The 17176-nt window shown below is 38.8% G+C and overlaps 1 protein-coding gene across 14 annotated transcripts in view; it reads right to left on the bottom strand.

Moving 5' to 3' along the window:
* Window positions 1-17176, bottom strand: part of PDLIM5 (PDZ and LIM domain 5) — a 131357-nt gene that overhangs the window by 26116 nt on the left and 88065 nt on the right. For 8 of the 14 annotated variants that reach the window (XM_074866770.1, XM_074866764.1, XM_074866763.1 and 5 more), the window contains 6 exons: window positions 14719-14847; window positions 14170-14349; window positions 13341-13427; window positions 12415-12570; window positions 11422-11553; window positions 2276-2460 (listed from right to left, as the gene is read on the bottom strand). In XM_074866770.1, coding sequence (XP_074722871.1) covers window positions 2276-2460; window positions 11422-11553; window positions 12415-12570; window positions 13341-13427; window positions 14170-14349; window positions 14719-14847 — 869 coding nt within the window. The remainder of the gene's footprint in view (window positions 1-2275; window positions 2461-11421; window positions 11554-12414; window positions 12571-13340; window positions 13428-14169; window positions 14350-14718; window positions 14848-17176) is intronic. The other 6 variants (XM_074866775.1, XM_074866776.1, XM_074866767.1 and 3 more) reach the window with 5 other exon arrangements.

Below are 17176 nucleotides of genomic sequence, written 5' to 3'. Positions count from 1 at the left end.
TAGAAGACAAACAAAAGCCCAGAGCATTTTGACATCTCCAAATATTCTGTTTTTCCTCACCATTTCAGCGAGCAGCTCCATGTATGGAGGACAAGCGCAGGCCAGCTTCCCATGGCAGCGCGTGACTCCTCATGTTCCTAAGATGCAAATGCTAACTGAAGCTCCTCCGGCACCTGGGACATTGTACCTTCTCCTGCCCCTGTTAATTCCTGGGCAGCTGCCATTCACACTGCTGTGTTTTCCTCCCTGCACTTCTATTTTAGGAAATTTTGAGTTTTCAGTGCCTCTTTCTCCTACAGTTTTTATTTCTGGCTCCCTCAATATTTTTGGAGGAGGCACAATGACTTTGTTTCTTTGGAAGTTAAGCAGTGCATCACAGAACCCTACAGCAAGGCAGCACAGAGCTGACATCCTCACGACCACTGCCTTCCACCAGCCTCTCTATCAGTATGAATTTCATAAGTTTTTTGTAAGCCATTCTGGAACATAACAACCAAAAATTCTCTGTCTGGCTTTCCCCCTCACGTACCTACTTGGTACTCTAATGTGAAAAAAAGATATTTTCACATTATCCAAGAGCATGTGCACAGATTTTCAGAGAAGTATGGAATCAAGTGTAATTTAATTCATCCTTGTAAATCTTTCTCCTTCATGCGTCCATCATTAAAAAAAAAAAAAGTCTATTTCAAACATTAGATTTGTGTTAATTGATACTAAAGCATGTGAGTAGGATTTAGCAGTGAAACACCTACCAACATACTGAAAATGGGCGTGGTACCACCGAAACCCCAAGTTGACAGGTGGTTTCTGTGCAAGTGAAATAAATTTATCACTCAGTGAGGCAGAGAGACAGTTACGTCAAACATGCAGCACAATCAGTCACTTAAAAAATGCAGGATTATCATATTCTCACAAACATTTGTGTTAAGTACGCATGCTACCAAAAATGTCACTTTAAAAAGAGTTGGTGTTCTTTTTCCTCTAATGATAGCTAACTCAAAGAAGTAAAACAATGCTAGAATTAAACTGATCTAAATTTAACTCTTTACCTTGTCCTTAAGAATACACTCAATATTTGACGGGGAAGTATAGCAACGACAGTGTATTGCCACCTTGAGGCTTGCTAGCAGAACTGCATGTCCAAACAAAATACATATATTTTTTACGAAGTACAACACTAATTTAGCCAGATGTGCCAAAGACATTATAAAACACGCAGCATTAACACCATATGTTTTATCTTTATTTTTATGCCAAGGCCTCTCTAGTTCCTTTTCTGGACTGAATATACTTTTAAAGAGGAAAAACAGTAGAACAGTAGAACTTAAAAAAACCCAAGCTGTTTAGCATCTTAGATTTTGTCAGAAAGAGAATCAAGAATATTAATCTCATTATTACAAGAAAAATTTTAAGTTAAATGTTAATTAGTAATACAAATTTCCCAGATCCTTTGAAATTACTACTCTAGTTGAGCACCAAAGACTGATTCAGTTTAAGAAACAAGTTACATTAAAAGATTACCCCAAATTACCGCATGTAATATTACAAAAATATAGGTACACAGTTACATGTACTGCATGTCTTAATCCAGATATGGTTATAACATAGGAGTGTTCATAAAGAAAATGACATGCTTTCCAGACATAAAGCATTTTGGTGCAGGTTTAAAGGGGTAAGAACCACCAAACTACATTCAAAGGTAGTAGGTATATAAATTGTCCTTGCAAGAACCCACCTTTAAACAAACCTCCATATCACAAACCTATGCAATACTCTGGCACCCCGCTGAAATAAAACCTACAAATGTAAAATATGTAACCACTCTAATGTTTTAGTGGTTTTCTTTTTCATGGTTTTTTGTTTGTTTGTTAAATTAACATCTACTTCAGAAAAGATCACTTAGAAAACACACGTCTGCTAATATTCCCACCCCTGAAATACCATGGAATATGCTCTTTTGAATTTACAGTCACATGGGAAGCACTAAGTTGAAACTGTGAGGTGTATATATATATATTTGATTGGTATATATGATTTTAATAGAGGTCAGAGACATCTGATTTTGCTTGGTTGTGAAACCAATTACATCTATGAGGCTACTTACAAGGGGTTACCGGTTTACTAAAACTGCTAAATTTGTTTTTCTTCTTCTCTTTACTAAAAAAGCTGGCCTGCACTCAAAACACACGAATAGCCATTTGAAGGCTGTTGTTTTTATACCTACGGTGTTTTCCTGTCTTTTAAGTGAACAAGAAAAAGCCTCACTGAAAGTTACCTGCTTGGTTTGCAGGCTGCCAGCCCGAGTACTTGGCAGCACCCAGGGGTCCCGTTGGCTTGAGGGCTGCAGCAGATGTGGTGCTGGTGGGAGCAGGTCTCGCATCCGCATTCTCTTGGTGGGCAGGCATGCTTCTCCCTGGGGCAGCCATAAAAGCAGTGGGCTGGGTAACCTCCAGGGAATCACTGTTCAGAAACGAGGGAGGAAAAAACAAAGTGTATTTCTTGCTAGAAGAGCATTTCTGAAACAGAGATATGGGGCAGCATCCCTGCACCCTAGTGCAAGAGAGCAGCACCCACTTCTCTGTCATCACTGGTGCTGGGGCCATCACCCCAGGACAATGCTGTGGAAGTTATACTTTCAAGCTGTTTTTTAAGAACTAGACACTTGAGTAATTTCTGCCAGAATTCAATATAGACAACTAAATCCCTTCTCGATTTCTATTTAAAATAATTAAGCGTTGGTGTGATACAGATAAAAGCAGAACCCTTACTGTAAATTCGGTACACTCCAAGACTTTTTCAATACTTCTTTTTTTTGTTGGAGAGTGGGTAGATACTTGTATAGTCAGATTATACTTGTAGATCTTAATAAAAATCATCAATCTAAAAGTAACTTAATTATATGTAGTTTTCTTCTCTGGGCCACTGCTCCCCCAAATGATTAAGTATTTTAGAAAAGCTATAAGTTTCTTTATTCATTAAACAACATGCACAATATTTTATGTTACCTCTTTAGAGCAATCTACAGCTGCTTTTATATTTTAAGGGTTAGCAGAATTCTTAGTTATTTAAAAACATGCATGTTGAAAACTGTATTTAATCACAACTCATGTAGAGCGTAAGTAGACACTAATTACATTGCCAGCAAGAAAATTTTTCATTTCTTATTTCCAGAGGCTGTTCAAGAATGAGAAAGTTATCATAGCAAAATTTCTATGCAGTGTAACAGTGTTTGTATAATGGATATTTGCCTTTGGGAAGCTGAAAACAAATATTTTCATTAAAAATCTTCAAAGCAGAGGAGTAATTGCTAATGAAGGTCATTTGCAAACTTAGAGGATCACAAAACCAGGAAATGAACTCAACAACGTTGTGAAATACAGCCAAAACAATTCCAAATACATATTTTGTGGAATCTGGAAAACCATCAGTTAACACATTAGAAGCCTTGTGTTCTTTCCTCTATTGAAGAAAAAGAAATTTACAGCACACGTGCATCATGCATATTTCTCTGGGGTCATTCACAGAATTATACATTGTGCCAAGTTTGTGAAGTAAAAATCCTTGAGCTACTTTTACTTTACAAGTATTACACACACAATATTGCCTTGGCCATACAATATGAACTTGAACACACCATGAGATCAAAATGCAAGTTCATAACCTTGATTTTTTGTCTCTAGATTTACAGCATTAATAACTGATATATTTAGAATCATCTTCTAGGTAAGGGATAAAAAAAAAAAAGATTCACAGTTCAGAGAATATATCTGAATGCTCAGTTTAATGAGTAACAGCTATTGCATTTGTAGGCTTTTGATAACAGCAGTAGCTGTGCTGAACTGACACTGATGGATTTTCTATATGCAGCATGTACAAGCCCAGTGAAGCACAGAGTGAGACCTTGCATTCTGTTATGTTCAAATGTTAAGAGATATTTAAAGACAATTGTACATCACAAATGGAGGCATTTCAGGTACACATTAGACTCCTTAAAGGCTTAGGATACAAGTCATTTTAACAATAGATTTTGAGGCGATGGAGATCTACTGCATAAAAGCACTGTTGCAGACTGAAAGAAAAAGGATGGGAAGATATCCTCTGACATTAAGTAGCAGGCTCAGCAGTTGAAGACAAGGTAGTTTAGGACTGGCTTCCACTATGAAAAAAGCGTGGGTCTATAACTTTGGTGTCACAGAAATCTCCTTCTATACTGTTGAGTACATTTGACACGTAACCCATCGCACCTGCTTCAGGTCAGTGCCCCATGACAAGCTCAAGAATTCCTCAAAATACTGTTGGCGTGCTGCTGGCAAACTGCAGCCTTACTGTAGATACAAGCGAGGAAGTAGACACTGACACATGCCCACAAGGCTAGTGGTAATGCTGATTGGTACCTCCACCATTGCCATTTTTGTGGTTTAATTCTGAGGCTTGTGAATGACATGACATGCTAGTTCCTGAAGCAACAGATTTATTGGAGACACTTAGGCTTTCATTTAGAAATCAGGTGAATCTTAACGATCCCAAATTAAAAGACAATTATAAACCTAGCTATAATACAACCTGTGATTTTTTTAATCATCTCTGGTGGTTTATGTGCCAGGAGCCTATCCTAGAGAGAAGCTTCCCAAGGGAAAAGCTTGAAGCTGTCACTGACAGAAAAAATCATGTTGGCTTCAGGGAAAAACTTCTGACAGGTCTTGGACACCCTTTACACTTTGTGCCTGGTTCTTTCAAGCAAGAGTTGAATAAACTCAAGTTGGCACTAGAGCCTGTTAATTTAATGGGCAGGCTGCTACTGCAGCTTGGCAAGTCTCTCCAGTGTGATGCTGCCCACCTATGGCAGGCTGCAGGAAATAGTGCATGCATGGGTTTTCCTGAAATACAGCCTCTAATCACACAGTTACCTGGGAACACATGTGCAGCACTCTTCATAGAGAGAAAGATAGATCCATCTTTGTCCCACTTCCAAAGAAGTGCTGCATCCTGGAGACATTCAACCTTTTAAATGCAAACTTCTTCAAATTCATGCTTCAAAATTAATTCCTCAACGTTTTACTTTATGTTCTTCCATACTGAGAAACATTCAAGCTCCAATTATTTTTATCCACCTTTATAAATATAGCTACGTATCTTTTCAGAAGCACACTTACCTTCTGCAAAGTGGCTGTACAATACCCACAATTAGCCGTACTAGTATTTTGTAACTGACTAGGATATTGTATAATGACAACCCAAGATTCATCACCTAGAGAATACATGGTTTGAAGAAACAGAATCATATGCAGAAATTCAAGAAAATTAATAGGTTATGGAAGAGAGCTCTCATCTGCTTTCCAGTGTCATCACTAGAAAACTGAAGGAGAAATGATAAATCTTACGTATTTACCAAGTAATGCATGAATAGCTTTCCCAGTCTTCCCAGATGACACTCATAGGTCAGGTTCAGGCCAAGCACATTTTGATCTCAAAACACTTGTACTGTTAATAATGACAAGCCTACCTTCTAACTCTAGCTTTAACCTTTTAACTCTGTTTCATAACTCTTAAATGATTCCTCCTCCACCTGATGAATACTTACAGCAAAAATTGAATTTCATGATGAAGAATAATGCAGCGAAGAGTCACAACCATTTTAAGAAACATGTTTCTTGCAAGATACGAATGCTCTGCTGTCAAGCTTTGAGCAAGGGGTTTCAACACTGCAAGAATGAAGGAACGGTGGAATGCAAGCCTGACTGACTCAGAGTCTCATGTCCTGAAAACCCATAATGTGTTTAATTAATAACTTATGGGAAGATTAATCAAAATAATCCTGTAAGTGGGTTGCAAGGGAAACGGATTGCAAAAACAGTCCAGAAAAATGGTACAGCAAAGAAGAAAACTGAAGACACCTCTCTCTCTTTGACATACACGAGCTGGTACATGACAATGTCCTGAATTTCCATGAAGAACAACTCCTCCCACAGAGTGGACCCCTATTCTGTCAGAGTAAGGACATATATGGAAAAGAAAGAACTGTCTGGGGGGCCAGTCTGAGACCTGAAGACACACACAGGGCTTCAGTGCCAGTGCAAACTTTATCCAGAGCTCACAATACACTCCTCAGACTGATCCCATCCTGATCAACAAAAGCACTGTGGAAATGGGCAAAATAGACTAAAAAGCAAGTAATAACTCCTCTACTATTCCTCCTCATCTTCCTCCCCAAATACCAAACACTGTATTACATTCTGGTTTTTGCTGGCAGGACAGGGAGAAAAAGATATTTGCCAGATGACTGTCCCATCACTGAACACGGAACTGAGAGCTTCTTGGATGCTATAAAGGGAACCTGCATGGGAAGAAGGTGGTCCAGGTCACATGTGAAATGAGCACCAGTTTTTCAGAGACCACTCTGGGATATTTGCAGCCATACCACATGTCCTTCCTTCCCAAAATCAGGTGCACCAAGGCAAGGCCAAACACATTTCAGAGGCATTTTTAGAAATTTGCACTGGAAAATCGTTCTGAATTTATTTAGAGTTTTTGACACCCCCACCTCCCCCACTAAATCCAAGAGAAGAAAAACACATGGTCTGGGGCTATATAGATGCCTAAATCTCCCTCCATCCTTTCATGGAAACTCCTACATAATGCTGCCTAGAATTTCTTCACACACACTTTAAAGAAGATAACTATGTGTCATGTTGTCCCTAGCCAAAGGATAAGCTATGGTCCTAACTGAAAATGAAATACAGCTTGTCCTCATGTAACTTCTACCACCACTAAAATGGTAGCAAAGGCCAAGTCTCCCAGACTTTTCCAAGAAGGTTCGAGAGGTCTGGGTGGACTTTTTCTTCATGCAAGCCCAAGATACCAGGTTATCCATCTGTAAACATCATCACTGGAGCCCCAAGCTCAGTCTGGTACATCAGTATTTTCCTAATAGTTGTTTGAATTATAAATATTTTAACTCCCACTTGTTGTACAGAATGACTGTGTGAGTTGGGAACAAGTACCCTGTGGTCTGAGGAAGCTTACTGACAGGAGAGGTCATGTAGTGTCTAAGAGACAGTCTGTAAATGCTTTCTTCAGATGGCCAGGAATTCTGTGAGGTTATTTTCCTTTAAGAACACTAAAACTTTAAAGACAAAAAAAAAGAAAATCACTCTTCTTGGTTTCTGGCACAACTAAGTGGACTATGATAGCCTTCATTCTGCTTTATGGCTTCTAAAACCAAGGAAGTTTAACAAAAAGGTAAGACTTCCCTTGCATTACACATTGCTGCCTGTTGGTTGTCTGTTAACCCCAAGCAGGCATTGAGCATGCTGCAGAAACCTGAATAATGGCTTCTAAAACACACACAGTGGTTGATAAAGCACTGAAGGGAAGAAAAAAAAAAAAAAAAGAAAGAAACTTTTAATATGAACTTTTGAAACATTTATTTTAAAGAAACTTTGCAACTGCAAAGGAAAGAACAATTTATCTGCCCTAAGACCAAGTAAACTGTTACACAGATGCTTCTCAAAGCTTTGCTGCAAAGTATTAGCACAGCTGAGATAAAACTTGAATCTCAGATCTCAATTTCTTGTTTTAAGCTATGTTAAGTTGTAAACACCACATGATGTATTTTGTCCAGTATCAAAATACACATTAGCTGAAGACATTTATAGCAGACCAGAAAAAGCCAGGTATGAGAATGACGGAAAAACCCCATGAACGGGGGAAATACACTTTTTTGCAAGGGCTTTCTGCTGTAACAATAGAGAAACAGAAGACAAGAAATACTGAGGGCTGACCTTGTTCCCACCCCTACTGCAAACCCATAGTCTCAGCCAGCTTTTTGAAACAGTGTTAACCTAGCATGTGTTCCAGTAACTCACAAAAAATAAGAAAATGCAAAATAAAATCATAAAAAGAAAGAGCAGGGAAAGTTGTGTGGGTGGAGGTATTTCCATATCAAGTTACGGTGAGGGAGTATGTAACCCTTCCATGAGCAGTGCTCTACACAGAAACAATTCAAAGCATTTTTCAGAATAAGTATTCTCTCAGAGTCAAAACCAATGTTTATGTCACAAGGCCAGACTAACTTCTTTTCAAGTAACCATACATGGCATAGCGTCAGGTAGATAAAGCAAAAGCCATGTCAACGCCCATTCTTGCTAGCGTCTCCCAAAATTTCACAGCATTTTTGTCATGCAATTTAATTTTAAGCCAGAGCTCCAATTCTTGGTATTAAGATATTAAATACATAATTTCCTTTGCTGCATATATGTCATTTGTGAAAAAACACAAACCCCCATAAACTTAAGGCTATCTCCACTGCCACCAGGATAAACACTTAGCCTAGTGAAAGATTACATGGTTTTCATACCAAAAAAAGTCCACTTCTGAGAAGTCTAGTAGGGGAAGATGTGTGGATGTTCAGCACCACTTCAGGCCAGTTAATAACAGACATTAAGTCAGAAAAAGGTCAAGTTCTCTGGCAGCTACTCAGTACAGAGCAGTTTAAGACAGCCAGCTTTTTGGAACAGAGATGGTGAAGTGAGAGGGATAAAAGGGTAATATTTCTGGAGCAACCCTACTGCAGAACAAAATCAAAACCCTGCTTTTGTTACAGCTACAATCTTCCCGAGTTTTTGCCCAGAGATAATGCAAACAAGCCTAAGCTATCTCATTAAAGTAGATTCGTTACCTTTTCATGAAAGTTATGTAAGATAGAGCCGGAAAACACAAACCCCAAAGTTGCTTAAGTTTATTTACTTGGCTTTCTGGGTTGACCCAGTTGTGTTGGAAACTGTCAGTGCTAGGTTAACGGTTGGACTAGATGATCTTCAAGGTCCTCTCCAACCTAGATGATTCTGTGACTTTGTGTTTTGAACAAGTTATTCTACTATACAATGTCATATACTCATCTCTTTAGTTAGGGGACATAAAATTTCAGCTCTCCTTCCTTATCAACTCCTGTGTTGCGGGATGAAGTGAGCTGCCACTTAAAATAATTTTTCAGCATTACATTTGCGCACATATTACAGTATGTCATTAGATGGACAGTAATGCAAAGACATTTTAATAGCTAGTTTCTCACACTCACTGGGTACATTTCTCTCAAATTATTAGTTTTTTTTTTTTTTCTGACATAATTGATTGGTTTTGCTTGATCTTTGTTGAACTTGAATGAGAACATGTACTTACCGAAAGTAAATTGAAAGCATAATTTGTCATCTTTTATCTCTTTTTCCTACATGTTTCTCAAGCTATACAATAGGGCTGTGCTTTTTTCACTAGGATGAGGCAGCACAAAGCTTCACTTCTACAGCTCCATCTACTGGCAACCCCTTCCTCCTCACCAGCGCTGGCAGCTCAGGATGATAGTAAGGAAAACAGAAATCATTCCCCTGGTATGTTGTATGATAACTTCATCACCAATTATTTTGGGAAAAATCCTTAAAAAAATGCAATTTATGCATAGAGTTCTCAGACTAACTACTGCTACACCACACTTCCCAAATTTTAGGTCATATCCTATTTGGGATGTCCCTAACAGCCTGAAAATCATATGCTTCCTGTATGGGCCTTATGCTAACACCTGTACACAGCAACCTGAACCAGGAGAACCTGGCTATTGCAATGGTTTAAGAGAAAATTTGTTTTGTCCAAGTTTAGAAATAACATTTAAAAAAAACCTAATAATCCATGGATGTTTATTTCAAGCTGTTTAACCCGGATCTTGATATATCTAATGCCGATAAGGTTTTTTGGGCAGGCTTATATGGTCTCTGTATTCCTAGTATACCTCCTGGCTCCCCGGCACATCTCTTTCCAGCTCTGCCAGCTGGAAGAGCAAAACAGAGAAAAACCTCCAAAACTGCACTTTAACTATAACAGAATGAAAGAAGTTCTCCATTGCTTGCTCCCTTTTCCAATGGGCAGCCCCATGCATTCATAAGGGACAGCAACTTGACAGAGCCAGTTTGGGAATCTCAACTTTCTAGCAGAAATAAGTGTTTGCATGTCCAAAAATAGACCTTCAAACAAGGAAAGTTTCTCCCCATATGGTAATGGATAGAGCCAGTTTCAGAGACAGGAAGGTCATCGCTTCCATCCTTGTAACAATCTACCTTCATTTGCAGCTTACGCTATAAACAATGTACCTTAGTGAGCAAAGGAAAAAAGAAAAGGGGTCAAAGAATTAATTTTCACTACCATTACTGGCTCTACTAAAGCATCAGCAAACAAAGACCACAGTTAAAGAATAAAGTCTTGCTAGCAGCACATCCTGGACTTCAACCACGGTGCACAGGTATCAACTCCTGGGGAGGTTTTCCCTTTGGATGTGCACTTAAAAAGATTTCCAAGTATCGTTCAGTGACAAAAAGAAAATTAGTATTTAAGGTTGTGTTATATCACTGTAATTCTGTTAATATTATTTTTTTCTTTTTAAAGTGGATATGCCACAACGTTGGAAAATTTCATACAATTTAAGATTGTGTGTTGGCGTCTAATAACTACCATTTCCCCTCCCAAAGTTAGGGCTACTTTAGCCTTTTCTAGGGACTGAGGTCACCTTGGAAGCCACGAAACAGGATGGAAAGATCTAATACTTCTTACTCAACAGAAATTTCTTGTATCAAGTGGATCTCAGCTCTACTTGTAATTGGGTCTTATCTCAAGAAGGGTTTTACACTTGTGAAAATCCAAATAAGTACACCAAAACCCACAAATTACTTCTTCCTTAGCACAACTTAATGCATACTGTCCTGTAAAATAACCAAATAGATTTCTGCCTTTGAGGCTGAAGTCCATTATGTAAAAGCAGCTTTCCACAGTGTTAACATAGCTGCGGTCAGGAAACGAGAACAAAAAGTCCTGTGCACTGAACAGAATCAGCGCTGGAACAAAGGACCTAAGTGGCAAATAAGTTTTAAAATAGTTATTTACCGCACTGCATGCCAGTTATTCGATTTTATACTTTAAAAGTGAGCTTTGAAAATAGCAGCTCTTTGTTCCCAGAGCACCCTCACAGCCTAACATGCCACTTACTTGCTCAAGGAACTGTTGCAAATAATTCACCTGGACAGAGGTTTCAAGCCAGAATATCTTGTCTCTTCTCCATCCAGCTATTTAGAGTGACAGTGCCTCCCTCAGAGGTTCACGACACAGCACAAACAGTACCGTGTGTCTCAGAAGGGCACCTGATGCCAGTGAGAAAACCTTTGCTTAGTATGGTGGACTTGCACAAAGACCATCAGCAGGACCAGGGTGCAGATTAGCTCTGCAAAGAGGTGAAACCAAGCAGGATTTGGGGTTGGTGACCTCATGCCAAAGACCACAACAGACGGACTGCTTCAAGTGTGCAGACAACAGAAACAGGCTTTGAAGGAGAAGCCAGTTTCTTGCAGTCCTAAGTGTCAACCATACACCACACTCGGACAATACCTTTTGCTCTTCTGCAACTCCAGAGCACTTGTGGACTTCCTGGAGGGCCCGATGGCCTGCAGAGGAGGCTTAGTGACAGGCGTAATGAGCAGGGCATCCAAGAGTGCGCGGTAGACACTAGGTTCGGAGAGTCTAGCAAGCGTTTAAAAAGACCACGTAAAGAAACTAGGTGACCAAACAAAGTTCAAGTTGTCTGGGACCACTGAAAACCCAAACACCCTTATGAAAAGCCTGTAAGTTCTGTAGCAGTATGGAGAAACTGAACCTAGGATAATGGATGTAGAAATTATGTCCAAATAAGTAGTCCCCAAAGTGAAGGTCACACACCGCAGAGGGTGCACAGGACAACCCATTGGGGTGTGAGAAGAAATTTTTTTTTTTATCATTACTGAAGTAAAACAGAAAATATTTTGAAGGTACTGTTTATTTCATCTTCTTCTCATGCTTTTTCAATTTCTGTCTTTGTGTACATTTTATAATGTACATAAATTATTAGCACATTAAGAAATTTATATAATTTAGAAATACATAAATATACATATATTTTATGCTCAAAAATTTTTTACTGATATAAATGCATGATCAAAAAACTTGAGATCACTGGTCAAAGTAAGTCTTTGTAAAAAGCAATGCAGTAAAGATATAGATAGAACTCAGTTATTGTCTTCAAGCATCCAGAAGTTACTCAAAGATGCAGATTATTTTTGTCACCAATGTAACACAATTGTTATTTACAGTTAGTTTTCTGACTAAACCATAAAACAGATACCATGAGTATCAGAAAGGTAGAATTACTCACCAAGGTTCAGAGCAGCAGTCTGGAGCTAAGCTAAAAATGGGGCATGGGAGCCTTGGACATATTCTAACGACCTGCCCACTATGTTATTGTGAAAGAGCTGATTTTGCAACCCTGACAGGGTTCGATTATTCTTGAGCAAGCTTGAACTTTCTTAAACCAAGCTATAAAATGTTCCTTTTAAAGTTGATGTCTACCTGGCCCGAACAGCAATGGCAGCAGACACGGCAGCAGCAGCCATGCTCTTAATTTTTGATCTCTGCTTGAAAGGAGAAAGAACGGGAAGAGGAGCGGGTCCAAACTTGGGCAGGCTTCCCAAAGGATTTTCCAGCAGTACTTTTCTAGCACAGCAGCTTTGAGCCAACAGAGGAGAAAACAGAGAAAGCAGGAAAGTTTGACAGAGACAGTACAATACTGGACTGCATTAACTGCTGGAAAGTTATATTATTGTAGGTTCCAACTCACAGAGACATCAGGCAACATATTAGCCACTTCAATGCTAATGTAGAAAACAGCAATTTTAATCTCACCCACAAATAAAACTTTCCCCTCATCAAGTCAGCATTCAGTGTCTATCAGCCTTCAACTTCCCCATCCCAGACTCTGCCTTGCACCCCTGGGTCATTCCCACTGAACCAGGGCCCAGGACGCTTCATGTGGATCCATCTAAGTCTCCATGGTGCTGACAGAAAGAGCCCTGAAGATCATTCAGCTTCTCTTATTTTTCATAATAAATAATAAACATGGAAAACTTTGGAATATTTGCTGATATAACTTCAGTAGGTCTGGTTTTAGCCACCTTTACCAAAGATAAAGGCTTCTTGTCCCCTTTTCATTTTCCCTACTTATTATCTTGGTTGGGAGGAATGTGAACAAGCAAGAAAAAAAAAAAGCCAGATTGGCCCCAAAATAATTGTGCAGTGGTCAATCTGTAACTCAGGCTCTTATTGTAAAGTTTCAAGGTTATCCACATAATTGCTGTGTATTTTTTTAAAATAACTTCAGAAATCAACAAAACGCTCCAAACATTTACATAACTATACTTTATATATATCACTTCTCAGATTTAAAAAACCTTGTTTACACCTAGCAGTCTGCTGTAGATATACCTTAAAAGATTTACCTTGTATAACTTACAGATGACTTAGACTGACAGCTTGAGGCTTTATTGAAAGAATTTGTTTCGCAAGTAGGCAGAGATCCTTCATGCCTGCCCAAAAGCAGCAAGAGAAGAAAAGTCATTAATCACTTCTCACACCTCTGGCAATGCTAACTAAAGCTCAGGAAGAGTTCATTTAAGAGCCCTCCTTACTCATTAAAAACACAAAAAAAAACCCCCAAAAAAACCCCAAAAAAACCCAACCAAACAAAAAAAACCCCAGAACGGGTATGGTTTAATATCCCATAGTGTTAATTACTGAGGGAAGCACTTTATTTCTGTATTGGTAGACACTATACTCCGGATGTTCTGTCACTACAGAAGTTAATGCTTGTATTCTCTTCCAAAAACTTCAGGCTACTGGACAATTTAAAAATACACATTTGATAGCAAGGGTGACTAAACTTTGAAAGCTAGGTGAATAAAATATCAAAGTACATATATTATGTGCACTCTGCTGTGCCTTCTCCCAAAAACCTTCCACACTTTGACACTATATATTCACTATGTCACTAACTTTTGAGAACAAAGTCACCTTCCAACTCCACTTCCACCTAAGGGCCACTTTGATTTTGGAATTATTTTTCTAAGTCTAAAAAATACTCAAATATCTAACTGCTATTCAAATTTCCAGAGCAGTGAGAGGGTCAGGAGACACCTGTAAGCTGCTCTATCTTGACAGCATCATCATCCAAAAGAAGAAAAAAAAAAAAAAAAAAATCAAATGAAACCACCATATGTAAATTTACAGTTTCTGATGATGCCTTTTTAAAGGCAGCTGGCTCAGATATACCTAGCAGGAGCAGGAGGCAGCCCAAGGGCCATTTCCACAGGTGGGGCTGCAGACTGTATGGTGAGCAGGGGAAGCTCAGAGGTCTGTGTGGCCACAGCATGCTTCACGGGGCAAGGAGGCACCTTCTCAGTTGCCAAAAAGCTTGCTGCATCTGGAGCAGGCAACTCCGCAGTTATCTTCCTAGTTGATGTTAATTTCACAATTATAATGAGACAACATATGGAGAAGAAATCTCTCATTTGATTAAAAACACTAAACAGTAATGGACAACTCCTTCTAGCTGGTGTTCTTGCATCCTTTGTAAGAAGATCAAGTGAGTAGCATGCAAGGGCTTATTTTAATTCCCTAGGAACCAAATACTCATCTCCCCTAGGAATTAGACCATGCTGAAAACTGTTTCTTTGGGGCATGTTTACAGCTGAAGCTTGAGAGCTTGGAACCAGGCTTGTTTAACCACAAAACCAAACTATTTGGATAGTTTAAAGTAGTTACTCAAAAAAAAGACAACAAACTTGAATGAGAGCACAACCAGTATATTAGAAACTCTACCTAGCGTAAGTAGATGACACTTCAGACACTGTGGCTACTTGGTTGCTGGTATTTAAAACCTGAACAATTGCAGGGGGTTGAGATGCGCACTCGGGTAAGGCTTTCAAAGGGTTCTCAAACAAAGATTCTCTGAAGTAAAAGAAAGCAGAAGGACAAGTAGCATTCACCACAAGAAAGCAGTAATTTTCCCCTTATTTTACTTCCTCTTGCTTGTCACTAAACCAAGACAACCATAAAAGATCTGACAGTTTTAGTTCTATCAGTCTGGGACCTCCTCTTCTTCCCAACCTGATGCTCACTTGCCAATTAAATGAGCAACTCCTGTTTTTGCAAATTCCCTTTTGCAAGATGACTACAACCAAAGGAAGTTGTTTAGGAAACTGATGTAGGATGTAGAAATGTTAAACCTGCGAAAAAGGAGATCTGGTTGAGTTGAGGAGAGTACAGCAGCAGTTACAATTCATGACAACACAGGGGTATGCACAGATTATACTCTTTCCTGGAGTTGCCCTCAAGTTCTCCAAAACTTCATACAGCATCTTTGTGAAGTTTTATAAGACATTAAAAGGGCCCTTGAAGAAGGCAAGGAGAAGGGAAATAAACCACACTGGATATATGCTCCAAAGGGAGAGCAAGCTGACTCCAGATCTTATTCATACATACATACTCATTTTTTTTCCATTTTTCATTTGCTTTGACAGTAGCTAGAAAAGAAGTAAGAAATTACTCTTGGAGATGACAATTTCTGCAGAAAATATTCTTGGCTGTCCACTAATCAGAGAGTACACAACAAAAATCAGGATTAATATCTACTATTTAATACTAAGTTTTTGTATTTATGACTATCAGGAATAACTCCATTAAAAGAAAAGTTAAAAGTAGGTCTGTATGACTGTAAAAAGCATGTATATAAAAGAGCAATCTAAAGACTTGTTGGCACTGGCTCTGCTTTATATTAGTTATATATTTCTCAGGAGGTGCCAGACTCTGTGGTTTAACATGGTCTAAAGTTGCCAGGATGACTTTTTAAGATGACTTTTTGCAACTTTCTGGAAAGGTTGTAATTGCTCTTAAATATTTTACTGTTAAACTTATAGGAGAACATTGCTTATATGAAATTGAGTAATAATATGCCATAAATTACAGTAGTTGGCTATATCGTCATATGAATAGTTTAGGCTTTCAATAAAGAACTAAAACTACAATAAAAAAAAATTTATGCTTTATATTATGAAGTCTGCCTTATAAGCAGCAAACCTAACTTTAATCCAGTAATAAAAGCCAGATCCTTCATACATTTCACAGCAAGCTCTTTCTCCTTCTTGGTGGTTCAGTAGTGGGTGGTACAAATCACAGAGCTTCAGCCGAGAAAAGATGGAGCCCATTAGGAAAATAAAAAATGCCAGTCATTGACAGCAAATGCAGGGCTTTAGTGGCTAAAGCAAGTCTACTGACCTTTGGATGGCCCAACTCTGCTTTACTAAAAGTCTGACATGGCATGCATCAATTGCTCCATACAGATTTCTGATAGCTGCAATTTTATAAAAAAGGTGTTTTGGAGACCAGCTTTGAGTGTATTTCCCACCTGACACTTATAAAAGCAGTGACACTGGCTCAGTAACAAAACACAAACAACAAATATAGTTGCCACACTGCTGACCTCTCATTTCAGGAGAGAATTAGACTATGTAGCTTTGCCAATTTATGTTCTCCTTCCCACACTCAATGCTAATCCTTCCTTCTACAGCTCTGCAGAAGCTGCTCAGATTTTTGCCCTTCTTGAGTAGAAATAGTCATCATCTATTTTTTTGACTATTTGTATAAATACTTCAGCTCTCTTCCTGAACCACCATGAATGTAGCTGTCCTTTCCGATTTCCTGTGGCTCATCTTAAAGTTGTTCTCTTGCTAGGTTAATTTTGCCAAATAATAAACTTAGAGACACAGGTCTTGAGTGAGGGTAGACTTAAATTTCCTTCCCCTGGACACAGATCCAGAGCTAGGATTTAGAAAGAACTCCTTGGTACTCAGAACACAATAGTTGTAGCAGTATCTGCAGGGCATCTGTGGCTCAGTAGGTATAATCACACTAGAATTTCATTGGTAGACATCCAAATCAATTATTGAAGTAGTACTTCTCCCCCTGACTTTTTCATCCCTGGTTTTCTGCTTAAAAAAAACCCAAACCAAAACAAAAAAACAAAACAAAAAAAACCCCAGCAAAACCACCATGAGTCTTGCCATACACCTTTTGCGTGTATCTTTCATCTTTGGTGACTCATAACTACTCACCCCATCTGCTTCCTGGGATTTAAGAGAACATGCTGCTGAAACCATCACAACTGAATCTTCCTTTTCTGTATTGGCTCAAACCAAAGGTTACCATGAAGATACTGGTACAAGCAAACCTCTGTCATCACCCACCATCCTTTCCTGACTAATCTCATGTTAGCTCATGA

The sequence above is a fragment of the Strix uralensis genome, chromosome 4, assembly GCF_047716275.1.
Source record: "Strix uralensis isolate ZFMK-TIS-50842 chromosome 4, bStrUra1, whole genome shotgun sequence".
NCBI lineage: Eukaryota > Metazoa > Chordata > Aves > Strigiformes > Strigidae > Strix > Strix uralensis.
Note: the sequence above shows the minus strand (reverse complement) of the source record. Positions and strands in the feature narration are given on the sequence as shown.